The sequence below is a fragment of the Panicum virgatum genome, chromosome 3K (genome assembly GCF_016808335.1).
Source record: "Panicum virgatum strain AP13 chromosome 3K, P.virgatum_v5, whole genome shotgun sequence".
In the NCBI taxonomy this organism is placed as follows: Eukaryota; Viridiplantae; Streptophyta; class Magnoliopsida; order Poales; family Poaceae; genus Panicum; species Panicum virgatum.
In genome coordinates, this window is record NC_053138.1 from 28,508,117 (window position 1) to 28,533,418 (window position 25,302).

General features: G+C 48.6%; 3 protein-coding genes and 1 non-coding gene across 5 annotated transcripts; 2 read left to right on the top strand and 2 right to left on the bottom strand.

Annotated features, from left to right (window-relative positions):
- The first annotated feature begins 6,946 nt into the window (after positions 1-6,946).
- Positions 6,947-7,052, top strand: LOC120701720. The gene has a single exon (XR_005686275.1). It is a non-coding gene; the product is annotated as a small nucleolar RNA R71 (small nucleolar RNA).
- A 4,960-nt stretch (positions 7,053-12,012) lies between these two features.
- On the top strand, positions 12,013-15,353 carry LOC120698830 (pre-mRNA-splicing factor ATP-dependent RNA helicase DEAH1-like). Its single transcript, XM_039982579.1, has one exon. It carries the CDS (start codon positions 12,013-12,015, stop codon positions 15,244-15,246), a length of 3,234 nt encoding a protein of 1,077 aa, XP_039838513.1. The 3' UTR covers positions 15,247-15,353.
- A 53-nt stretch (positions 15,354-15,406) lies between these two features.
- On the bottom strand, positions 15,407-19,126 carry LOC120698831 (cyclin-dependent kinase C-2-like). Its single transcript, XM_039982580.1, has 12 exons — positions 18,858-19,126; positions 18,665-18,746; positions 18,486-18,576; positions 18,369-18,398; positions 18,175-18,287; positions 18,010-18,082; positions 17,796-17,916; positions 17,579-17,696; positions 16,618-16,757; positions 16,470-16,527; positions 16,264-16,334; positions 15,407-16,161 (listed from the first exon to the last, which is right to left on the bottom strand). The coding sequence occupies exons 1-12, from the start codon at positions 18,965-18,967 to the stop codon at positions 15,630-15,632; spliced, it is 1,539 nt and encodes a 512-aa protein (XP_039838514.1). The 5' UTR covers positions 18,968-19,126; the 3' UTR covers positions 15,407-15,629.
- Positions 19,127-19,634: 508 nt separating this feature from the next.
- On the bottom strand, positions 19,635-24,188 carry LOC120698832 (E3 ubiquitin-protein ligase RLIM-like). 2 transcript variants are annotated; one of them, XM_039982581.1, is made up of 6 exons: positions 23,695-24,188; positions 22,259-23,116; positions 21,990-22,184; positions 21,748-21,905; positions 20,887-20,997; positions 19,635-20,023 (listed from the first exon to the last, which is right to left on the bottom strand). In XM_039982581.1, exons 1-6 carry the CDS (start codon positions 23,905-23,907, stop codon positions 19,957-19,959), a joined length of 1,602 nt encoding a protein of 533 aa, XP_039838515.1. In that variant the 5' UTR covers positions 23,908-24,188; the 3' UTR covers positions 19,635-19,956. The 2 variants fall into 2 exon arrangements, 1 of the variants encoding a protein (XP_039838515.1); XR_005685031.1 differs by lacking the exons at positions 19,635-20,023; positions 20,887-20,997 and adding an exon at positions 21,029-21,453 and having other exon boundaries at positions 21,640-21,905; positions 23,695-24,158.
- Between the last annotated feature and the right edge of the window lie 1,114 nt (positions 24,189-25,302).

The following is a 25,302-nucleotide window of genomic DNA, read 5'->3' on the forward strand; positions in this document are numbered from 1 at the left end:
TACGTGCGCGTATAGATGTTCAGAAAGCACGATAGCCCGATAGCCTTCGAGAGTAATACCCCTCAATCTAGAGCACTAACTTGAGATACTCTAGTCCGGGTGAGAAAACTCGTAAGATAAATTCCCGACTAGCAGAGAGATAACTTAGCCTAAGCTAAAGGATACAACTTCCGCGCTCGAGCTGAACACTCAGACTCGAGAAGATAAAGGAAGCGGAAAGTAAAGCTAACTCAGAAAAATAGAAAAGATAACTTATATTGATAACTTCGAAAGAAAAATACAAAAGCTTTACCAGACTTCCGAAGACTCTGGAATCCCGAGCAAGCTCGACTCGACTCTAACTCCCAAACTACTAATCCTACTCTAGAAAGTGAAGAGAGAAATGAGCTCCAAGGTGTGTGTTTCAAGTGATGGATGGGGGTTCTATTTATAGCCTTCCAAGATCGGTTCTGAGCAGGAGAATCACGTGGCGTCGGTTGGAGGCAGTTGTGGCCGTTGTGCTTAGCTTCCACGCGAAGTCGGAGCCTGAGTGGCTGCAAGGTGGGGCCGGCCGGCCTAGGCGTGTGGCCATCTGGCCACCGCCTTTGCGTGAACGTCTGTGATTTCCTCTTGGAGTCGGTGTAGCTTGCGTTGCCCGAACGCAGACAAGGCCAGGCCGGCCGGCCTCTCTCTGGCTTGTGCTGGCCCTCCATTCCACCGACGTTGTGTCTTGATGCTTGTGATTACTCCAGGGTGTGGATTGCTGACTTGGACATGGCTTTGCACTGAGTTGTGGGTCCTTTGATCCTTGTGCAAGCCTTTCGGTCCATACGATCAAACCAACGTCCAATCCTCGGCTCAGATACATTTGGGTGCCTGACATTGCCCCTGGATCAAAGTCGTGACTCGGTGTGTAGGGGTGCCAGGCCGGTCGGCCTAGGATAGGCCGGTCGACCTGGGTTTTCACCCAAATTCGTCCTCTTTTGGCATGTGTTCTCCTGAAATCAAAACTCATCTAAAACTTGTGGAACTTATTAGAATTAAATAAAATATAAATGAAACATAGTGTAAAGCTCGATTTATTTCCAAGAAGTTGACTGCCAGAATGTGAAATAATGGAAGTCAACACCCCCCAAGCTTAAATTTTTGCTCGTCCTCGAGCAAAGCTCAAACTGAGGCTCAGTGGATCAGGAGTTGCATCAATGTTCACACCCTGCAGGTACTATGTGCACAGCATATTACTCGTCCCGTATGTACTGAGAGTAAGTTGGCTCATACCTAAGATTCTGGAGGATGGGGCGTACTCATTTTTATCCCCTGGTCTTGAGCGGTTAAAGGACTGAACAACCTTCACCGGAATGTTTTCTGCTGCTCGTTCAGGTTCCTAGCTCCGATTTTTGCAAGATTTTTCAAAAGAAGTTTAGGTTTCCCAATGGTACTCTAGAGTCACTCAAGGTGTATGATCCTCACATGGGGTTGGAGTTTTGACTCTCTTTCCGTACTCCTAAGGCTGATATGTGGAGTTTATAGGTAGGGAGAGTGCTGCATACCTTGGTTACCTGTATTGCCGAGTCGAATAGTGATCCGGGAAGGATTGGAACTTAACCAAATTCCGATCTTGTGGAATGTCAAGTGGATGGAGAGAGATGTACTCAGGTTTAGGAAGGGAATTTGGTCTTTTATTTGAACTCCTTGTTTGCAACTCTTTGGGAGAGTGGGATTTTCTTCTCTCATTTTCAACTCTTTTTTTTAGAGAATAATCCCCCCTCTTCTTTTGCTGAATTGGTTCTAATATTTTTTTGGAGTTCATGATGAGAAGACCTTATATGGGATGATTGGGTATATGGTGGAGACTTTGGGTGTATGACTGCGGGGGAAAAGATGTCTGGCGGTGGATGTCAATTCCGGAATGGGTGGTTGACAGACTAGACATTTGAGGCTAGCAAACGATGAGTGTATGAAGGAAATCGATCGACAGATGGCAAGTTCCATTTCCTTGACGGACACACCGTTCGGCAAAGCTCATGATAACACAAGATAGCTCATTTCGGTTTATAACATGAGAGGCTCTGGATGGGTCATTATAACCATGTGGGAAACCTTCACCATAATTGTAAGTTTCAAAAAATTCTGAGAGGTTCCCTACTAGAGCAAGCAGTTCTAAATACGGTTTGGGCTATCTCAAATCCCGCAACAACTTAGACTTCGGAAATTAAACTCATGCCTCCACTCAACCATTTTTTTGGTGGAACTAAAATCTGCCAACTAGCTCATGTACTAGGAGAGTAAAAAGCTGTAAATGAGGCACATACGAGGCATGAACAGAGCAACTATTCATCATTTCCAAAGTAAGAGCTTACATGGATTTCCACTCATATGAGATTATTATTATTATTATTATTATTATTATTATTATTATTATTACTACTACTACTACTACTACTACTACTACTACTTTTTTATATGCGAAATTATTATGGCATGGCTACTGAAAACGGTCAGGATGTGGTGACTTACCTGGCGGTATGACTCCCCCAAGCTTCGAAGAAGCTCAGTCCTCCTCATCGGAGTCCTGATCCTCCTCGTCGGGGTCCTCCTCTTCTTCTTCCTCGTTCTCGTTGTCATTGTGCTCTTGTTCAGGTTGTTGGTACTGCTGGTGCTGATAGTACGGCTGGGATGGTTGATGATCCAGCCCCAAATGGATGAACAAGTTGGAGACGTCGTAATGCATGGCCGATGTCAGCCCCCAGCTCTGCTGAGTCAGCTCGATGTTGTGTGCTATGGTCTCCTGCATTTGCTGCTGCAGTGTGCCAAGGGTGGTGATCTAGGTCGAGAAGTCGGCGATGCTCCGCATGATCGGGTCCTCATAATTGAAGCGTGCTGATGCCGAAGGACCCACCTATGGACCATAAGATGGATGCATACCTGCGGGGTAGCAGGGTCCCTGATCACCGGCATACCCACTGCTGCCGGCCTGGAACGAGCTTGGGTCGCCATGGTCATAGTACCCATAGGCTTCCTCGAAGCTCATGTTCCGAGCAGAAGGTCCGGGCTGCGCAGTAGTGGGGGCCGGGGGTGCTCGACGTGATGGTCCTGCTCCGGCTTGCTGGTCCAGCCGGGTTCTGCTTCTTGTCTGTGGACCTGCAACACTCCGCCGTGCGGGCTCCTTCTTCTCCATCTGCAAGGTTAGGCTTTTCACCGTGTAGAGAGAGAGTCTCGGGCATGGAAGCTTGATCTCTCTATCGTACCCAGGGTAACACATAAAGATGGAGTTTTCGGGCCCTTCGCGCATCATGTGTCCCTGCACGAAGTGCCCGAGGCCAACCTCGTACCTAAATGCCTCGGACTCTGGCATGAAGATGACCTCGACATTGTCCATCACACCGACATACCTCGCAATGCGAGTGACCAGGGAGGTCATATCGATGGGGCTTTTGCCGGAGATCATCTTCTGCCAGTGAGCGAGCATAGCTCTGACTGGAGAGCAACGGATTTGCTTTGCCATGGCGAACAGGTATTGCAACCGGGCAAGCTGCAGAGGCGAAGGTCTGCATGAGGGTGCACGACCATGGCGAGCCACTTGGCTAGGAACCTCGGGGTAGGATTATGGATGGAGACTATGCTGTTTTTGCTACTCATAGGTTCATTTGATATTGCACTCCAACATGAGTTTCGATCATAACGATGTTTCTTAGCAATATCGTTGGGGTCAAGAATGCATCTTTTATGAAAACCCAACGCGATGCTAAAGTCTTTTAGTTTCATTACGAATTGCTCATTGAAGAGGTAGAAATGAACTTTAGTTTCAGCTCCGGTTTCTTCAATGGCAAGAGAAATTAGAAACTCCATGGTTAAAAGCTGCGAACCTGGCTCAACAATGTCGGCGAAGTTCTCCCATCCGACGGCAGTGAGGCCATTGTTCATGTCCTGCTTGAGTCCTGTTTTCATGAGGAAGCGAGATTCGAACCTCTTGGCATGGCAGAAGTTCTGCCTCTTCAGTAGCTCCAGGGCCTCCCGTTTGTAGTCGTTCTTGACGGCGATCTGTTTGACCATCGTCAGAATCCTGATGCGAAGATGGGTCTTCGGGATTACTGGAGGTTCCTCTTCCTCCCGGGACACATTTGTATGGCAACCGGAGTCGACCGACATATTATCCCGTGAGGAGGATGAACTCCGTGAACTCCTCGAGCTCTTCGAGAACGTCCTCTTGATCTTTTCCTGCAAAATGTTAGCACACAATACCCAAAGGATATGACAATTAAGAGGAAGGTTAGTCGTTCTTGCGGGGTGTTAAACCACCACAAACGTTCGGCGTTCAGTTTCCATGATTTTATTCAAGGGAAATATTTTTGGTATTTTCTAGTTTATGAACTTCACTAAACACTACTGAGATTTTATTTGTTTTTTGGTTGAGCTAGCACTTTGAGTTCTCCACTTGATTAGCTCAAAAGAGCTTGATCAAACAAAGGAACTCAGGAAGGGAGATGAGATGGACGAGCTCGGGCTGGAACACGCAAACCTGAGCTGCTGGTGCACTGAGGGACGTCGCCATCGTTGGATTTTATAGCGTCGCGCAGAGGCTAGGTCGGCCGGCCTAGGTGAGGCCGGCCGGCCTCTCACAGTGGCGAACGTGCCACGGCGAAGGTCTACGGCGTAGCTCTGCAGGCTCTGGTTCTCTCTTTCGGTGGTGACGGGACATGAACGGGGGAGAAGAGCCGGGCGGCCTGGATGGGGCCGGCCGGCCTGCACCTGCATGTTCAGTGCCCGCGCTTTGTCCCTTGCTCCATGTGCAAGCAATTCTTCCCATTCCCTGCTGCTCCTGGCCGACACGAGAAAAAGTGGGGCCGGCCGGCCTAGGTGGGGCCGACCGGCCTAGCATGTGGCCGAAATTTTTTGAAATTTTTTTGTGAAGTTCTTTTAAATGCAGATTTTCAAAAAATCAAACATGCTTTGGTTGAAAATCAAATATGCTTATGCAGAGATGAAGCAAAGTGTATGCAAGAAAAATTAATCTATCCTATATGCAATGCAATGATGGATACGTACCATGAACCTCATGGCGCGGGCTCGGGTTTTGAGTCCGGAGCTGGACTCTCCTTCTCTTTGGTTCGTTTGTCATCGCTGGGTGGAGTTCCTGATGACGATCATTTCTTCCGCCACACCTTCTTGGGTGTGGGTTTTGATTCGACCTCTTTCTTTTTCGATTCTAGAAATTTCTTATGTTGGATCCTTTGTCTCGCATTTCTGTAGTTGTGAAGCTTAATTTGCTTCGCCTCCTCTTGAATCCGTAGACTTTCTATGTACTCAATGAGGGCTTCAATAGGTGGGATGGACGGCTTCTCCGGCTCTTTCTCGGTTTTTCTTTTCCGGTTGATTGCCTTGACTTGAGAGCATTGTTCGACCTTCGGTTTGAAGGCGAACATCTCCTTCTGACCATTGATGTTGAGCTGAATTTCTCCAGCTCCCACATCAATACTTGCATTTGCGGTACTCAAGAACAGTCTCCCAAGAATGAGAGGTGTCTTGGTGTCAACTTCCATGTCGAGGACGACGAAGTCTATGGGGATAAGGAAATTCCGGATTTTCACCGGAATGTTCTCCACTACTCCCGCGGGGTAGCGAACCGATTGGTCCGCTAGCTGCAAACACATGGCAGTAGGGGCAAGCGCATGATGATTAAGGCGGTCATATACTACCTTGGGCATGACGCTGACACTTACTCCCAAGTCGCATAGAGCGTTTGAGAAATGTTGGGTCCCAATTGAACATGTGATGGTTGGGCAGCCTGGGTCCTTCTTCTTCACTAGGAGAGGATTGAGTATAGCGGCGCTACACTCTTCTGTTAACTGCACAACCTCGGTGGTGGGCAGCGCTCTCTTGTTTCCAAGAATATCTTTGATATACTTGGCGTACGTAGGCACCTGCATAGCATCAAGAAGCGGTATGTTGACATTTAGCTTCTTTATTACCTCGATGAACTTGCCGAATTGTTCGTCGGCCACCGGCTTCCTTATCCGTTCCGGAAATGGTAAGGCAGTTATATCGTGCTAATCCCGTGAAGTTCTAGGGGGTTCCACGGGGTCTTCCTGGGCTGCAATTGTGATGGAGTCGACAGCCTCCTCCTGCTCTTCTTCTTCAGCATCGGCATGGCTGGCGGATACGGCTTTCCGCCGGGTTCCTGCATCCTGTGGGAAAGGTGGCTCCTATGTGGACTTACCACCACGCGTAGTCACCGCATTAACGTTCTCCTTCGAGAGAACTTCCGGTTGCCCGGGCAGTTTCCCCGTGTTAGCGTTAGGACAGGATGAGGCTAGTTGAGCTACCTGAGTTTCTATCATCTTGTTAAAGCTCAACTGGTTCTTGATGACAGAACTAAAGCCCTCTAGTTGTGAGGCCAAGGATTCCAGAACTTTATCATTAGCAAGAAATTTCTTACTAATATTGTCATTTATTTGCTTCTGGCCATAAACTAGGTCTTTTAATGAAGGCTGAAAGCTATTAAAGTTCATACCTTGCTGATTTCCGAAGGGGAGGTTGGGCTTTGAGTTCCAACCTTGCTGAGGATGGAATCCCGAGTTGGGATTGTTGTTGTTGGTGCCAACGAAGTTCACGTCCTCTTAAGTTAGGGGGCACGACGTGCCCGAGTGCCCAGTCTCGCCACATGTTTTACATGTCATCCGAGACTCCGAAACCTGGTTAGCCTCCATGTGCGGAGACTCCAGTTTTTTTCATGAGAAGATCCATCTTGGCAGCCAGCATATCGACGCTGTCGATCTGGTGCACGCCCCTTGGACGGGCTGGCTGCTTGTCACCTCTTCAACTCTGATTGGAGACTATCTTGTCAATAAGCGTCTTCGCTCTCGCAACATCAAGAGAGAAGAAGGAATCACCTGCTGCTGCATCTACGTGGTCCTTGGCTTGCTGATTCAGGCCATGAAAGAAGTTCTGGATGATCAGCCATTCCTCCATGTCGTGGTGTGGGCATGCTTGAATGTATTCCTTTAGACGCTCCCAGGCCTCTAGGATGGTCTCATCCGGTAATTGCTGGATACCGGAGATTCTATTCCGAAGGGCATTGGTCTTGCCCACTGGGAAGTACTTGGCCAGGAATGCATTTGAACAAGCTTCCCATGTGTTGAAAGCCTCTTTGTTGGAGTAAAACCACATCTTGGCCTTCCCGAGCAGTGAGAACGGGAATAGCCGAAGGCAGACAACATCCATCGTAGTACCCTTGGGGATGATGGTGTTACTCACCTCCAAAAAATTCTGGAGATGGGCATTGGCATCCTCGGATGCCTTTCCATAGAATGGACTTGCTTGGACCATGTTCACCAGTCCAGTCTTCAACTCAAAGCCATCATTGCCGGCTTGTTCTTGGTTCAATCCAGCGGGCATGTGGCTACTGGACGGGACTGGTGATGCGGCTGAAGTGGAAGGCAAATTGATAGGCCAAGTAAGTCTTTTTTGAGGTGGGACGACGCGGCGTCTCACAATTCTCCCAATTCTTTCTGGATTCGGATTGAAGTTACTTGGTAGGTCGAAATCGATCATGCACTGCTCTACAACAATTAGAAAGATAGAGAGAGCAATGGTAAGCCCGTTAAAATTAGCTATGACAAACTAGTAGGGTCTATCAGAGTATTTACGATATCTTTAGCCAATTGCTTCTCCGGCAACGGCGCCAGAAATACTTGTTGGCATTTCTTATGCCCCAATAGAATGTTAATTCCGCAAGCGCACAGAATCACCCCTGTAGCACTTCACCATGGAGTATTCCAGGGTATCATATTTTTCCTCAGGGAAGCACTATGGTAAAGAGTATCGTAAATCGAATGATAATCGTACCAGCTTAATCAACTGACTAACTAGACGGGAGTAAGCCAGATACAAGATAAGATTAGATAAGTGGCCAGTCTATGACCGAATGGCACACGGAGACTCAAATCCTTAGAGAAGTAGTAGCTGGGAGGACAACGAGCCAGATAAGATACCTGATACACTTCTGAACTATCGAGCTAGCCTCTCTAGATCAGACTAACTATCTAACTAATCTTCGGGAAGGTAGAGCTTACTTCGGCGGCCTCAAGGAAGGACTCAGAATGGGATGAGAAGGGAGTCCAACGGCAGTCGGCACTACTGCTATGAAAACTCCCGAACGTGGTGGACTAAGAGGGACGGACAGGCTTGGGTTTTCACCCAAATTCGTCCTTTTTTGGCATGTGTTCTCCTAAAATCAAAACTCATTTAAAACTTGTGGAACTTATTAGAATTAAATAAAATATGAATGGAACATAGTGTAAAGCTCGATTTATTTCCGAGAAATTGACGGCCAGAATGTGAAATAATGGCCGTCAACACTGGCACGACGGGCAGCACGGCACGGCCCGTTAGTCTGGTCATGCCAGACCTGGCCCAATCAGTTCAGGCTCGGGCCAACTTGGGCCCAGGTCGGGTGGCCCGAATGGACATCTATAGCGGCTGCGGCATCGATTGGGAGTAATTCAATTTGTATTTAAGTAGGCAGCCCAACAACAAAGATCATGCTTACGATGGACTGCCTGCTGATTGAAAATTGGAAGTAGCAATATATGTTCTATTTGTATAAGATAAGAGGGGGCATGGGGCCTCTTCATCCATGCTACAGTGTGGGTTGTACTGCTTTGTTTACGTAAGTCTGTATTATTTCTATATTATTGCTAATAAAATATATAAATAGATATGGGCATTCTCATTTATTTCATCCTCAATTGATGATGATTTTATTTCCCTGAAAAAATATTGAAGATTTTGTTCATATACATGATGAGTAGATGTACCTAACTCAATAGCGCATCATAGTTTCTTCATCAATTCTAGCAATACAACACGGCATGTCATGGTGCCATGATGATTCGAGTGCCGGAGCCAATGATAAAATCTTTAAGTATTGTTAGCAATCCCCTTCCTAATCTAGCATAACAGTACAGCTGTGGCGTCTGCTACAGTACTTAGATGATTAGGGATACAAATATGAGGGAGAAATGCTCTCTGGACTATGCACTGAGATATAGAAATGTTGTGGAGAGTACAAAGATATATAAAATAAGTTTTACTCGAATGACTCTCTAAGTGATGATTTATAGAGTAGATTTTAGAAAGGCTCTCAGCTCTCGCCTTTTTTATATCTTGTGTGCACTCTAAAAGCGGAATAGAGAAGCTGTTGGAGGATATTGTTCCACCAAAATTCATATTCCTAACAATGAAAAAAAATAGAGAGTCACTTGGAGTTTCTCTCGATTCCTCCCCAGCCGCATGCCCCCACCCGTGTTCTCCGTGACGTGCCATCACTCGCAGCCACTCCTACACTCACTTCCTGCTGGCGACTCAATGAGCTCTCGTTCCCGATGAACGGCAGCGCCCTCTGCCCTTTCCCTGGCCCAGCCCAACAAGGCATCGGGTATTTTGAAAGATGTGGATGAAGATGATGCAGTCAAGACTTTCATGGCCATTAGAAAAAGTAGCCTAAAAAATAGTGTTGTAATCCTATTTGTTATTTAAGCTTGCGTCATTTGTATTCCAAACTATTAGGGTGCTGGTTTAAACTATCTAAATTTAATTTAAGACTTACTATGCTATGTATTACTAGTGTACCAAACTGTTGGTTAATTTTTTATTAAATTTTACCGAATTGCTAAATGAATTTTACCGATTTGCATATGAACATTTTTGTTTGACATACCCCATACAGAAATTCTAGCCGGGAATTCCTCCCAGCGGTTTTTTTATTTTTTTATTTTTTATTTTAGTTTTTTACAAAAATATATTTTCGATTTGGAAATTTACAAAAATATACCCCGGCCGCCCCGCTGCCGGGCGGCCGGGACCTGGCCGCCCGGCAGCAGGGCGGCAGGGGCATTTCCGAAAAAAATTCGCAGAGAAAATTGCGCGCAGGTCCCTGGGGACCGGTCCCCCGGCAGCGGGGCGGCCGGCCCCCCAGGTCGCCTGGCAGCGGGGCGACCGGCCGTAATTTTTGCAATTTAGCTCTTTTCGCGAAAGAATTTCATATATGTGCCTTTTTTGTAACTTTTTGTAGAAATAGACCCTGCGGGTCGGCGCCGTAATATGTGGCGCCGAGATAACACGTTTTGGCGCCACAGATCACGGCGCCGAGGTGCCACGCACGCACAAACAATCTAGTGAATCTTCGAACTTGCCTTTAATATTTTCGGACCTTTTCAGGAGACTAGAATACTATGAACCACACATCAAATATAACGGTAAGAATTAAGAACTAAAAACTGCATTACACAATGTAAACCATAGGAATTACATCATAATACAACGTTAATGAAACACACATCAGACATGCAGTGGCATGACAGAACCCGTTGCAACTACGGTAAACAGATTCTGAACTAAGCTAACATAACTTAGGTAATTTAAAAAAACACAACAAACACAATGATGCAGCATGTCACTAGCACTAGGTAGTCCTAATAGCCGTACCCCCACGTAACAAACTGCGTTGAGCCTTCTCCGCAGTATCCACCCATTGCAGGTGGTGCAGGCGGTGGTGCCGGAGGGGCAGGGTCCTTCTCCTTATGACAAGGGCAGTTGAAGTAAGGAATAGTGCATGGTTCATCATGTGAAGCGGCAGCATTGCTGGTATCATCATATTAGTCGTCTTTGTTATCCTCGCTCACTTCCTCGTAATGGTTCACCTTGCATTTCAGATCAAAAATCTTTATCTGGAGGTACTCGATAAACTCCTGAACTGAATCAATTGGTGCAGGATCGACCCACCTGGTAAAACCACAGTTTTCTGGAGCATCTGAAGACTGCAAAATAAATTTCATGTAAGTTATCTCAATGAAGATAAAGAAATAAAACACCCGAGTATTACCCATGCGTGTGGGCATTTGAAGAAACGCCGATCGCCATCCATCCCGTCGGTGCACATCTGCACTAAGCAGTCCTCACCATGTCTGCATTTTGGCCACGGTTCTCTACGGTTATCGTATTGTCGAAGAGGAGTTTCATGGGTAAATTCACTCTTGTGCTGTGGCGGAAACTCAAACACTGGTTTCGGAAAGAAATCAGGGTCTATTTCTGCAAAAAGTAAAAAAACACACATATGTGAAATTCTTTCGTGAAAATGGCTAAATTGCAAAAATTACGGCCGGTCGCCCCGCAGCCGGGCGGCCGGGGCCGGTCGCCCCACTGCCGGGCGACCGGCCCCAGGGACCTGCGTGCAATTTTTTCTGCGAAATTTTTTTCAGAAATGCCCTACCGCCCGGCAGCGGGGCGGCCGGGGTATATTCCTGTAAATTTCCAAATCGAAAATATATTTTTGTAAAAAACGAAAATAAAAAAACCGCTTCCTCCCCACCCGCTACCACAGGCTTGGCAATCCAGACCCAGCGCAATGTGGGCTCAGGTCTCCAGGAATGGGCGAAGAGATCTCCTATTCTGCGTCCAAAAGCCAGCCCAACACTGTATCCACCCAGCCCAATAATGTTTGAGCTCGGTTCGTCTCCTGCACCGAACTGCCCCCTTTCTTAGTATTTTTTTAATTGGATGAATCTTATTACAAACCATAACACAATGTTTTTTGGGGACAATTTGATTATTAAAACAATACTTAGTTTAGGATAGAGGGAGTAGATAATTCATAATCGTAATAAATAATATTTAGTTTAGGACAGAGGGAGTAGATAATTCATAATCGTAACCGTGGTCCGAGCATTTGAGAGGTCGTTTAAATTTAGCACGTGCACGGTGCACCTCTCTTCATCCAGAGCTGGGGCCGGGCTCACCGGATCGGATTTCCGGGCGGCTGACGAGGTGACTTGGGGGTCACGCCGCGTGGGCCGAACCGACATGCCCAAACCGCCTCGGAAACTTCTGACTCGGTCAAACGGAACGTTGCCGCCTTTCGGGATCGCGTCGGCCCGGCCGTCTGCGAATAAACCGGCGGGCCCCCCACGCCACGCACCAAAATCCCCCTACGCGAATCTCTCCGCCCAACCCCTCGTCGCCCCAGGACCCACGGCCATGGCCGCGGAGGGCGGCGCCGAGGGGCAGCTCAACACGTGGGTCTCGGACCGCCTGATGGCGCTGCTGGGTTACTCCCAGGGCATCGTGGTGCGGCTCGTGCTCCGTCTCGCTCGGGAGTGCGCCTCCGCGGGGGACCTCGCGGCGCGGCTGGTCGACCTCGCCGGGTTCCCGTCCTCCCCCGACACCGCCGCCTTCGCGGCGGACGTCTTCGGCAGGCTGCCGCCGCGCCGCGGGCAGGGCGCGGGGGCCGGCGACAGCGAGTACCGGAGGCAGGTGCGGGACGCGGCGGCGCTGGCGAGGAGGCAGGGCGAATTCAAGCTGCTCGACGACGTGGAGGAGGAGGAGGAGGGTGGCGTCGACGCGACGTCCTGTGCCAGCGGCAGCGGGAAGCGTTTCAGGAAGAAGGGCGTGGCCCATCCCCGCGGGGACGATGAGGAGGCCGCCGCACTGCCCGATCCGGGACGGAACGTCCGGCGGCGGTGCCCGGAGTCGGACGAGGACGCCGACGAGCCTGATGAGGAGGAGGAGATGAGGCGCGATCAGGCTGGCAGGGCCCAGCTCGAACGGAACATCCGGGCGCGCGACGAGGCGAGCACGAGGAGACTGATGGATCGGAAGCCGTCCAGGCGCGAGCTGGACGAGCGCGCTCGCCGATCCGAGGCGATGGGCAGGGGCGACACCTCGGAGCTCAGGCGGGCCTCCCGTGGCGCGTACCTGGTGATGCGCGCAAAGAAGAAGGTTGAGGAGCTGGGGGACGAGATCATCGACGAGGAGGTCATGTTCGGCGGCGCCCGGCGGACGGACGCCGAGGAGAGGGAGCTCAAGCGCAAGAAGGAAATCTACGGCCTTGTCCACGGCAGCGCCGGTGAAGACGACGGCGCCGGCGGCCACTACTACAGGATGCCCGCGGCCTACGACGACGCCGCGAACGTGGACCAGGGGAAGAGGTTCTCGGTGGCGAGACAGCGGCACGACGACGGTGGCGAAGCGAGAGGCGGCGGCAAGGGGAGAGCTTTCTCGGAGCAGGAGTCCTGGGAAGAGCAGCAGATCAGGAAGTCTCAGCTGCAGTTTGGAGCCAAGGATCGCGGCCACGCCGGTGATGAATATGAGCTGGTGTTCGATGACGCCGTCGAGTTCGTCAAGGCCACCGCGATGTCTGGGACCGAGCCGGAAGACGAGGAGGACGAACTGGGCGACGAAATTGATGCCAAGGCAATGTTGCAGAGGGAGCTCCAGGACCAGAGGAAGACGCTCCCGGTGTACAAGTTCAGGGACGAGCTCCTCAAGGCCATTGCCGAGCATCAGATCATCATTGTGGTCGGAGAGACCGGGTCCGGGAAGACGACGCAGATACCGCAGTATCTTCACGAGGCCGGGTACACCGCCAACGGGCGCAGGATCGCGTGCACCCAGCCGCGCCGCGTGGCCGCGATGAGCGTGGCGGCGAGGGTCGCACAGGAGATGGGCGTCAAGCTCGGCCACGAGGTGGGCTACTCCATCCGGTTCGAGGACTGCACGTCGGAGAAGACGGCGGTCAAGTACATGACCGACGGGATGCTCCTCCGCGAGTTCCTCGGCGAGCCGGACCTCGCCAGCTACGGCGTCGTGATCGTGGACGAGGCGCACGAGCGCTCCGTCTCCACCGACATCCTCCTCGGCCTCGTCAAGGACGTGGCCCGCTTCCGGCCGGACCTGAAGCTGCTCATCTCCAGCGCGACGCTCAACGCGGACAAGCTCAGCGACTTCTTCGACATGGCGCCGGTGTTCAAGATCCCCGGGAGGCGGTACAAGGTGGACATCCACTACACGGCGGCGCCGGAGGCCGACTACGTCGACGCGGCCGTGGCCACGGTGCTGCAGCTGCACGTCACGCAGCCCCCCGGCGGCGACATCCTGCTGTTCCTCACGGGGCAGGAGGAGATCGAGACGGTGGAGGAGATCCTCCGGCGCCGGACCAGGGGGCTGGGCACCAGGATCGCGGAGCTGGTGATCTGCCCCATCTACGCGAACCTGCCCACCGAGCTCCAGGCCAAGATCTTCGAGCCGGCGCCGCCGGGCGCGCGCAAGGTGGTGCTCGCCACCAACATCGCCGAGACGTCGCTGACCATCGACGGGATCAGCTACGTGGTCGACACGGGGTTCTGCAAGGTGAAGTCGTACAGCCCGCGCACGGGCGCCGAGTCGCTGCTCGTGCAGCCCATCTCCAAGGCGTCGGCCGCCCAGCGCGCCGGCCGGTCGGGGCGCACCGGCCCGGGCAAGTGCTTCCGCCTCTTCACGGAGCACAGCTACAGGGAGGACATGGCGGACGAGACGGTCCCCGAGATCCAGCGGAGCAACCTGGCCAGCGTGGTGCTCTCGCTCAAGGCGCTGGGGGTCAACGACCTGGTCGGCTTCGACTTCGTGGACCCGCCGGCGTCGGAGGCGCTGCTCCGGGCGCTCGAGGACCTGTTCGCGCTCGGCGCGCTCAACAGCCGCGGCGAGCTGACCAAGACCGGGCGGCGGATGGCGGAGCTCCCGCTCGACCCCATGCTGGCCAAGGCGGTCGTGGCGTCGGAGCGGTACGGGTGCTCGGAGGAGGTGCTCACCGTCGCGTCCATGCTGTCGGCCGGGAACGCCGTCTTCTACCGGCCTAGGGACAGGGCGCTGCTCGCCGACGCCGCGCGGCAGCGCTTCAGCGCGGGCGGCGACCACGTCGCGCTGCTCAACGTGTACACCGAGTGGGAGCAGTCGGGGCACTCGGCGCAGTGGTGCGCCGACCACTTCGTGCAGCCGCGCACCATGCGGCGCGCGCGGGACGTGCGGGAGCAGCTGGCGGCGCTGATGGAGCGGGTGGAGATCGAGCGCCGATCCTGCTCCAGCGGCGACCTCGACGCGGTCAGGAAGGCCATCACGGCGGGCTTCTTCCGCAACACTGCGCAGCGGAGGAGGGACGGCCTGTACCGGACCATCAAGACCTGGCGGACGGTGCTCGTGCACCCGAGCTCCGGGATGGCGCGGCTGGACCCGCCGCCGCGTTGGGTGGTGTACCACGAGCTGGTGGAGACGTCCAACGAGTACATGCGGCAGGTGACGGAGATCAAGCCGGAGTGGCAGCTGGAGGTTGCGCCACACTATTACCAGGAAAACAACCTCGACGCGCCTGAGCCGAAGAAGGCCAAAGCGCACGGGCAGGGTGCCGCAGTAGCCGTGGAGAAACAAAGCCCGAGCCTGAACGGCTTTTTCAACGTGTAGTGATCGCTTGCATTACAAATACAATAGGGCATCAAACATGTACTACAAAGTTGAAAGCCGAAGGGCCAACATATTTGCTTAGGTCTGATACCAGATCAATCAATGTTTGCCTAGACTCAACATTGGTGCATTAGCAAAAAAAAAAAAGTTGCAGATATGGTGACCAAAGTGTAATTCAATGATTGCAAAAACAATATTTTTCTCCATACTCATCAAATCAGCACCAATGCATCATATAGCGATACGTACAAATTGTGAACTTATCCAGATTCCTAAAAACAGAGCCGGAGAATTCTTAGATGGGGTTATGATCAAATCTCACAAAACTACAACACCCGGCTCCAACCCAAAATGCAGCAAGGTTTCTCTGAGATGGCACTATACTATTGCTGCCAGCTTCCGTACTGCTGCGGGTTGCGAGAACCACCCTGTTGATAGTTACTAGGCCCTCTGCCTGCACCAGATGCACTATAAGGGCCAGCCTGCTGATAACTTGGTCCGCCAACACCGCTTCCACCCCTAGGGCCACCCGTTCCGCCCATCCCACCACCATATGGAGGTGGCCCTCGACCTTGTTGAGGATATGGGCCACCGCCGTAGCCACCGCCTTGCCCTCCACGATTTGGGTATCCTCCACCTTGACTTCCACCCAGTGGGTACCTGTTTGGCCCTCCTGGCCCTCGGGGCTTTGCATAGTGATGGCTTGGCCCAGGTGCCATTGAAGGATGGGGGTTGTTCATAGGTTGGCCCGTCCTGATTTGTGAATATGGTTGGCCTGATTGTTGAATCGGTGGCAAACGAGTGTGCGGTTGAGGATGCTGTATTTTTTGCCGCTTTGATGCTTCCTCAGCTTGCCGTTGCTGTTGACGCTTTTTCTTAGTTTGGAATTCATGTGATGATTCGTACTTTGGCAAGCTGCATATGCAAACATGAAATAAATATAATTAATTCAAGAACAGTCAAACGCAAGATTTGACTTACTTAATACAAAAAAGCAGTAAAAGTAATAAACCATACGTGTGAGGCTCAGCTGGTCGGGGATCAGTCCAAAAGTACTCTGCATCAAGCGCATCTTTTGCCGATATCCTCTAAAAAGTGCACAGGAATACCATATTCAGGGTTCAAGTTAAAACAATGCATGGAGTTAACATGTGGATTTTTGTCATTTCATATATTTCAAAAACATATTGATGCTACGTAACAGCAAAAAGAAGAAACTGCACCTGCGATGGATCCAGCGTTAACATTCTCTCTAGCAGATCCAGAGCATTCCGGTCAAAACTGGAGTCACAAACAGGTAAGGAAATACATTTCAAAGGGGTAGCAAGGCAAGCTTCAAACAATATCGTGAAACAGAAGTGCAATACTTACTGCTTAAAAACCTCCTTAACACGTCTCTTAATTGGGCGAGAAGGCTTGAAATTATTATACCATACCATTTTTGTGACACCCGGCCAGTTCAACTCATCAGGCGTGCCACAAAGTTCAAATATTTTGGTCAGCTGCTCCGGCTGCATCAGAAAACAGAAAACGACAAGGTCCATATCTATCAGCAAGTTTGGGAGTTGAAAGAGTATACTTACAATGGAAAATAATAGAAGAGACTGATTGGGCATGAATACTATAGGACAGAGTTGCTAAAGTAAGCAGAGTAATAATATTGTATATCTAATCGTAAGAAAATTGGTATGATCCTGAAAAGGATTTAGGATAAGAATTTGATAGACAATGTTTCTACTGGCAAGCACAAAACGTTCATTTTCATTAATCAGTTTAGCAAACATAACCAAATGTGATTGCAGATAATTCCTCACATGACTGCACAAGTCATGACTGTGCTACATGATTATGCTTTTCTTCCCATGATCAAGTTCACATGACTGTACAGCATGAAATTCCTCCTTTTCTGTTACTAATACGCTTGGCGTATAAAATATATTATTTCACATAGCCTATATGCCCTTGCTTCTCATATAGTCTTATTTACCATCAAAACACATCCGTAAGTTAAGTACAAAAGAGAAAATAAGCAGAGAATAGAACATGCCATTAACAGCATCAAATACTTGTTAAGAATTGTGACAAGAAAGTTTCAAAATTTCCTGATGTCAATAAGAGGCAGGCTCATAGGTTTTCTAGGATGGCTTAGCAAAATAATAACTTGGCTTCTATCGGAAAGTAATGCCAAACTAACTTAAAAGTAGAATCAAGGAAGATATCAGAAGATTTCTAGGCTTGCTCACTTTATGGCAGACACCCAGACTAGCAGCAAACTTATGAGGAATTGCTAACATTACTAAGTTGGTGGTTCACAGATTCTAAGAAACCATACCTCGTTCTTGCCAGGCAATATAGGCTTTCCATAAAGAAGCTCTGCAAAAATACAACCCACAGACCACATGTCAACTGCCGGCCCATATTTTGTGCTTCCTAACAACAACTCTGGAGGCCTGCAAATCATTAACCCAACAAAAAGTTAAGCAGGATACAGCACCGCAATATATATAGCTTGCATAACAATACTGATAGTCTGCGAACAGAATCCCTACCTATACCACAAGGTGATAACACGGTTAGTGAGGTGCGCAGTGTGATCATATGAATATGATCTTGCCAGGCCAAAATCAGCAAGCTTTAAGATACCGTGATTGTCTATCAAGAGATTAGATCCTGCAAGTGATATATGTTTAATGCAATGTCCATGAAAAAGACAACCAAGTCATAACATAAACCCTAGAAAAGAAACTAGTGTCTGCAATATACCTTTAATATCTCGATGCAGAACTTGATTGATGTGACAGTAGTGAAGACCCAAAAGGAGTTGCTTCATGTAGCACTGGTACAGGACATACCAGACACTATCATTACTTGATGAACAACACCTTCTGGCAACCAAGAACCATCACACACATATATGATGGTTTTTACCTTAATCTGTGGTATGGTGAACCGCATTCCAGGCCTGTCCGACAGCCCTGTCAAGTCATGATCCATGTACTCGAAGACCATGTAAATGCTCCCCTTGTACTTATTTCCCTCAACTACCCAACATCACAACATATAGCACATCAGGATTAGCAGTAAAGCAAAACTCTCAATAATGTTTTTGCTCAGAATCATACTTGGCTTCCCCTGCTCATCTCTCTCTGGCCCTGAAACAATTAACACAAGTCTTAATCTTCTCTGCACAAAGGCAGTTTGCCAGAACAATGCTCTAATTCACGTTATATTTGTCAGACCTGGTGAGGTGACGATCTCTTTGAGATTGATGACGTTCTGGTGGTGCAGCTTCTTGAGGATTTTAATCTCGCGGATGGCCGTGATAGGGAACTGGCGCCGAATTCAAAAGAGGTGAGAGCCGCGAACCAGTACGTATTTCAGAACGCGAGCCATGGAAGAGTGAAGGGGGAATACTTACGCCCTCTCGCTCGTTGTCCATGCGGATCTTCTTGAGCGCCACGATTTCCTTCGTCTCCATCTCCTTCGCCATGAATACTTGCCTGGCAGCAATCAAAACAAAAAACGAATCAGTGGGGGGCGCCCAGCTGGACCGATGCGCAGGCGTCGTCTCGCGGGATTGGGGAATCGGGGGAGTTTCGAGCGATGCGTACCCGTAGGTGCCCTCCCCGATCTGCTCGAGCTTCTCGAAGCAGTCGACGCTGCGGGACCCGAACGACGGCGACTCGTCGAGGTTGAGCTGTCCCGGCAACGCCGCCGCCATGACCTCCGGCCTTTGCGTTGCGCTTGGCGATGCGCTAGGGTTTGGTTGGGGACGCCGCGAGGATTGGGTTTGGGGGCGGCCGCGTAGGAAGCGGGAAGGAAGAGAAGGGGCGAAACGAAGATGCGTGCAGCCGAGTCGGAACTCGCAATACTTATTTGCTAAACATTTTTTTGGCCCGTTGGATTCGCGGCATTCGCCGATTCGATGACGCCGTGTGCTAAGATTTGAAATTTCTGTATGCTATGTTTAAACCTATATTCCCTCCGTTCCAAATTATAAATCATTTTAACAATTTTGAAGAGTCAAACCATCTCAAAAGTTTGACCAAAATTATAGAAAAAAATATAAAAAATTATAACATCAAATAAGTGCACTATAAAAATATAACTAAAAAATCTAATAATACTTAATTAATATCATAAATGTTATTATCTTGTAATATAAATTTGATCAAATTTGAAAAACTTTGACTCTCCAAATTTTTTGAAATGACTTATAATTTAAAACGAATGGAGTATTATTTTACAAATTTGTGATATCTCATTTTTTTTAAGTTACATAGTATTCGTTCCATTACTTTACACGTCGTATTAGGTTTGTTCTAAATCAAATTTTATCAAATTTGATCAACTTTAACTGAATTTATAGAAAACGGAATGCCCGCACCTGACATGAATCGCCTTTGTTCAAACATCATCACATCGTCAAGAAAAACGGAAGCCGACAATCCAAATATCAACAAACATCCCCCCACCATACAAGAATGCCAAAATTCACATGCCATGTCATCTGTTTCATAATGGGATGACTGCGATGCGAATTTGCCATAGAATACAGGAGCGTCCTGAGCTGTTCTGACCATAAGAGGAAAAAAAATGAAAACAACGCCTGCAAGAGACTTTTTGCAGGTTCTGTCGGGATTGGATCAAAGAACCATGCCAGGAGCTCCAGTTTTTCTCCGGATGAAGCTGAATTCTTAAGAGAAAGAATTAGCCGACTTTTCCGATGTTGGACACGTCGGATCTACAGACATCACCACGACAAAGTGGACAGACCCTAGAAAGACAAGACAGATTCGTATCAGCATTAAGCAAAGTTTGAAATCCTGAGTAACAAAAATCTGAATGAAATTTATGGCCAGTTCATTCGAACAAGATGTCCCAATGAAGACATCAATATCTAAACATTAATGTCAGCTAATGTTCCTTAAATTTGAGGTCCAATGAAGATCAAGATAATTTTTAAAATGAAAGCACGAGCCTTCAATAAATGAGATCAAGTGTGGATTTAAACAGCACAGATACAAATGTCTAAGCATCTTATTCACGTTTTCTGCTCAAATGAAATACAAACCCCTATAAGTCCACCAGTTGCTTGTGGTCCAAACATCAAGGGACCATTAAATAACAGAATGTCTGAGGGGAAGACATGGTTAACATAAACCACTATGAAAGAAGACATCAATGGCTTGCTGCCTTATAATGCCGACCATATCTATCAGTCTAGTCTGGAAGCAGCAAATCATGATACTCAGAACTAATGCATCTTAGCTAATGTGTGATGCTGAAAGTAAATGACAGTACTTTTGGGGGTGTCGACAAAATATAGGATAATGATTTAATTTTACAATAACTGTAGTCCAGATATGTTGCAAGAAACTCAAAAGTTACAATTACAAAGCATGTGTGTTTTTTGTTAAAGAGTGTCAATTGTCTCGTAATGTCACATGGAGCGTCAAGGATAGCTACAGAACGCAGAGTGGTCAAGTTAAGGAGATATATATAATCATAGCATGTTGATTCTGCAATGATGAGACAATTGAAGAGATTTGCAGAGTTGTCACGTGGATTGGAAATAAAATCCACTTTTAAAAATAGATAAAGAAATTTCATTGCTGAAGAAGTGGACGAGAAGCATACCTGTGAATCTCTTTTAGCCATTTATCTACACATGTTAGATGAAATTCATGATTACATGGAAGTACACGGACACAATCTCCCTCCTCGTATTCAACAAGGCAAATATAGCATCTGCGTTGAGGGGGGGAATGAGATTTTGCACAATAACTCATGGTTGCAAGGTTAAAGAATAAGTACCAAGACAAATAATGTATGTCCCACTCTCATAAACGTACATGTGCTAGACAGCTGGAAATGAACTACCAACTTAAATGGCAACTGTACAGACCATATGTGCATAGAAACCTTTTCAGCCATGTCTTTTCCACATACAAACAATATATTTTTTTGTTGGCGGCATGAATGGTAGATTGAAATATTTTTCCTAGAATCGTTCATTTTACTGCAAATTAACTGCTTATGTACGAGTGCTGCATAATCATGCTTGGTATGCTAGCCTGTGTCTAATTGCAGACCTTAAAATTGAGCTTAGATACTGGAGTTTGTGGCCAAATAACAGTAGCTTTATGTATTAACTTTCCATCATGTGCAAGGATGTTAAGTTGTTAAGTAGAGACAAAAGTACAACTAGTCATAAAAGGGCGTACCCAGTGCCGTAGGCTTCCCGCACTGTGCGGGGTCTGGGGAAGGGTTGCTTTTAAGCCCCAAGCCTTACCCACACAAATGTGCAGAGGCTGGGGCTCGAACCCGGGACCTTCCGGTTACAGACGGTAGGCTCTACCGCTGCACCAGGCCCGCCCTTCTAAAGTACAACTAGTCATGCTTATGAAAAAGTGAAACACATGGCTCAAGCTGTTTAGAATCCATATATTTGAAGTAAAAGATTTCAAAAGTTATTCTAAACAAGCCATAATGTCTTACTGTGCAGCCTCCTCAGTTCGATGTTTCAATGGCTTCCTATAAACCTTTACAGGAAGACACTCAACGATCTCCCTTGGAGCAGGAACAGATCCAATTGAAGAAAATGATGGTCTTGATGATGATAATGCAGCAGACTGCTGGTGGATTTCATCCAGAACCTGAAAGTCATAACAGTATCTATGCACATTAGCACCTTTCTCCAGTCAAGAACATAACTAATTAGAAATACATGCACAACATACCTCAAAGAGTGCTTCTGCTAACATAACAATTCTTGATATGCTAGCCCTCGTGCTAGTTTCTTCATCAGGATTACCTGTTCGACCGCTTGTTCTGCAGTTGCAATTTCCAGTTCTATGTTGACCAGATAGTATGCAGGACCTCTCATGACCAGATAAATTTTCAAACCTGCTGCCCAATCTTTGGAGAGCTCTGACCTGTTAAGATAACAAAAGTTATGTAAGCCACTGAAGTTATAAGCAAGGTCAAAAATAGCTGAACTCCAGATCACCTGAGATCGTATCCTTCTCCTCCTTTCAAGAAAAGCTGATCTGCGCTCCAGTAGATCCCGATTACTTGCCTCTCTCAAGGTCTCAGAGCTAGAATTGTAGTTGGCTGAAGGATCAGAGCGCAATTCTGAACTTCTATCGGAATTAGTCCTCTGCATCGTTGCTAAATCCTGCCTAGCACTACCATTTCCTGACGGCCACACAGCCCTATCATAAAGAAGTGAAGGGGTGAATAGCCCATCTGAGAACGGAGTCCTCCTGAGAACTCTGTCTCGAAGCCGCCCAACACTCAACGTTCGGCTAAATCGAACACTGCCTTCGAAAGGCTCGGATCCAATCCTTCTATTGGAGTTCCTAAAGCTAGCATCTTCAGATTCTAGCTGATTTCTCCTAGCCTGACGAGCTGCTCTAGCTTGTGCTGTGACACTATCTCTAAGCATATCCAGAGTAGAATCGATCCCAGCAGTCAGGGCACCGCCTTGTTGGGAGATAACTGCATCAGAAGAACTGGTCACCTCTCCGTGGCTTTCACCTGGATTGGCTGAAGCAGATAGGCCAGATGACAGAATGGAGCAAGCTACAGATGATCCCAAGCTGACAGCCCTACTCAACCCGAAGTTGGCACCAAAGCGTGGCCTTGGCCTGTCAGAAGGATTTGGCAATTGATTGGCCGCAGCTTCAGATGTGCTAGTGGCAGCAGGATTCTGTAGCGCATCATCATCTTGGTCTCTCTCATTATCTGATGAAGGCGCTACTGTCTCTTCACCTGGGCGAGATTTAGGCACCGTGAGAGCATCTTCGTCAGACTTTGCAGAGTGAACCAGCGAAGGCAGGCTTGTGGTCTCCCCTCCCTTGTTAGCCTGGAAACATGCAAATTCATCGTTTAACTACAACAGACCCCCCCCCCCCCAAACCAGGAACTACAATAGATGGAGTGGACAATTCCAAACGAAGGAACCTATCGTTCATTCATAAACGATAGTGCATTTTAGTGAATCACATACACGAAGTTTGAATTCATATACTCCCATGTTGCCTCCAATATATGACATAATCCAAACCAAACAGTCTATCGAAGAGAAGACAGTAGTTGACGGAGAGGAACTTTTGCGACACATCCTAATCAGAATTGACTTTTCAAAAAAAAAAAAACGGGGGTTCAGAATTCAGTTTTTGAAGTTGAAACCAAAGTACGAAGCCATTGGACAAACCCAATCCCACAGAAATGCTCGCGCACAAACCGAGACTCCGTGCTCGATTCGCGAAGCAATAAATTCGCGACGACGAGATCTACCACATATCCGCATTCCACTTATGGCAACGCCCTTCCCTCACCCCGATTCACGACGCCTCTACCAGCCGCGCGGACTCGCGCAGCGTTCCACCATCAACGCAGACGAAACGAAAGGGAGATGCCGGGACCCGCGAGCGCCCTCACCTCGCCCGCCGGCGGCGTTCGGGCAGCGGAAGAAGCGCCGCCTTCTGCCGGCGCCGCGGAGCCGCGGAAGCAGGCGGAGCTCGGCAGCGGCAGCAGGCTCCTCGCCCGCCGCCCCTTGCCGGTCCCATTCCCCCGCTTCACCTCGCCGCCCGCCTCCGATGCCGATGAGGACGACGAGGAGGCGGCGGCGGCCTTGCTGCTCCCAGATCCCATCACGCGCCAGCCAGCACGCGCCGCGCCTCACAGATCCGCGGATCGGCCCGGACCGCACGCCATTGCTCCGCCTCCACGCCCCCACTCCCACGAGGCGGCGCCTGGGTGCGGGTGACCGCGTGCGCGACGCCTCGGTGGGCGCGAAACGGGGGGGGGGGGGGGACCTCGGCCGCTGCACCTCCTCCTCCCACCGCTCCAGACGCTAGCGTCGCCTGGCTTTGGCTACAGGCTAGGGAGATGACAGGTGAGAGGAGAGAGGGAGGGAGGGTTCGGTAAAAATTTCGATTCGATTTGGAGTGGAGCTTGATTGGATGGTCAATGATGGCCACCCTTGGGGAGTTGAGCCTACGATGAGTGTGCAATAATGCTCTGGCCTCGTTCGCCGCTACAGGACCCTTCGCTCCTTGCATTAAAGAATTGTCTTTTCCATTTTTATAGTCACGTTTGGTTTCCACCGCGAAATTTTTTTCAAAAAAATAAATGAAATGAAATTTATTTACGAAAATTTTTCACGGATGGACGTAACTTTTCGAGACGAATCTAATGAGTCAAGTTCCACCATGGTTGGCTACAGTGATGCTACAGTAACAGTCTCTAATAATCTTTTAATCATGCGGTCAAATGCCTTATTAGCTACATCACAAGCTACAGTACCATAGCTACATCAAAAAGACAAAAAAAATTATGAAAAGTTTTTCAACCTCTAATCAAACAAGGCCTATGATTGTTTCTTCTGGTATTAAGTGCGGGGTGTGCCGCTCAAAAAAAAAGTGCGGGGTGTGGATGCAGTGGAGTGACAGGGTGTTGCGAGCGGAGAATTCGTAAAGATTGGGAGCAGGCAATTTTTTTTAAAAAAAATAGAGTCGTCAGCAATTCCTAGGGACGCAGGAGGAGATTAGGTTTTTTTCTTCTTCTTTTTTTCTCTCGTTAATTGGCAAGCTGGGGCCGGTGCCCATAGCCAAGCGTGCAAAGATTTCAACAGGCACGTGCTGACTATATTTTTTTTTCGAAATCTACTTCAATAATATGTGGCTTATTTCTCTCACGACGGTGCCTCTTTTCATTGAACCATCGCTGTTTTCACTATCATCCTCACAACTGTCGTCGCTCACTCCGCCCCCCACCCCGATCTTTCACAGTTTCAGGTTGCAATTTTGCCATCAATTCTTCGCCTCGCGCACGCTAAAAACTAAAAGGCCTTTCTGCGCATGTTATTTTAGTAGTTAAGGACATTATCCATGACGATTTGGTAGAGGCGTCTATTAATGTCGAGGAACCGAAGACTCTGGTCTACGACAGGGACCGTCCAGCGACAAGATTGCAAACAGCAGACAAAAATGTTGCGACATCTTTAAATTAATAGCCGGGGTGATTTAAAACACTTTCTATACGCTA

What these genes read in the sequence shown, in the direction of transcription:
- LOC120698832 (XM_039982581.1), bottom strand. Translation starts at nt 23,907, where the DNA reads ATGGGATCTGGGAGCAGCAAGGCCGCCGCCGCCTCCTCGTCGTCCTCA. An exon ending in CGAACTGAGGAGGCTGCACA is followed by an intron (nt 20,998 to 21,747) that starts GTAAGACATTAT and finishes CCCTCAACGCAG; the next exon opens with ATGCTATATTTGCCTTGTTG. An exon ending in TGGCTAAAAGAGATTCACAG is followed by an intron (nt 20,024 to 20,886) that starts GTATGCTTCTCG and finishes TTGTCTTTCTAG; the next exon opens with GGTCTGTCCACTTTGTCGTG.
- LOC120698830 (XM_039982579.1), top strand. Translation starts at nt 12,013, where the DNA reads ATGGCCGCGGAGGGCGGCGCCGAGGGGCAGCTCAACACGTGGGTCTCG.
- LOC120698831 (XM_039982580.1), bottom strand. Translation starts at nt 18,967, where the DNA reads ATGGCGGCGGCGTTGCCGGGACAGCTCAACCTCGACGAGTCGCCGTCG. An exon ending in AGAGATCGTCACCTCACCAG is followed by an intron (nt 18,399 to 18,485) that starts GTCTGACAAATA and finishes TAATTGTTTCAG; the next exon opens with GGCCAGAGAGAGATGAGCAG. An exon ending in AGATGAGCAGGGGAAGCCAA is followed by an intron (nt 18,288 to 18,368) that starts GTATGATTCTGA and finishes GATGTTGGGTAG; the next exon opens with TTGAGGGAAATAAGTACAAG.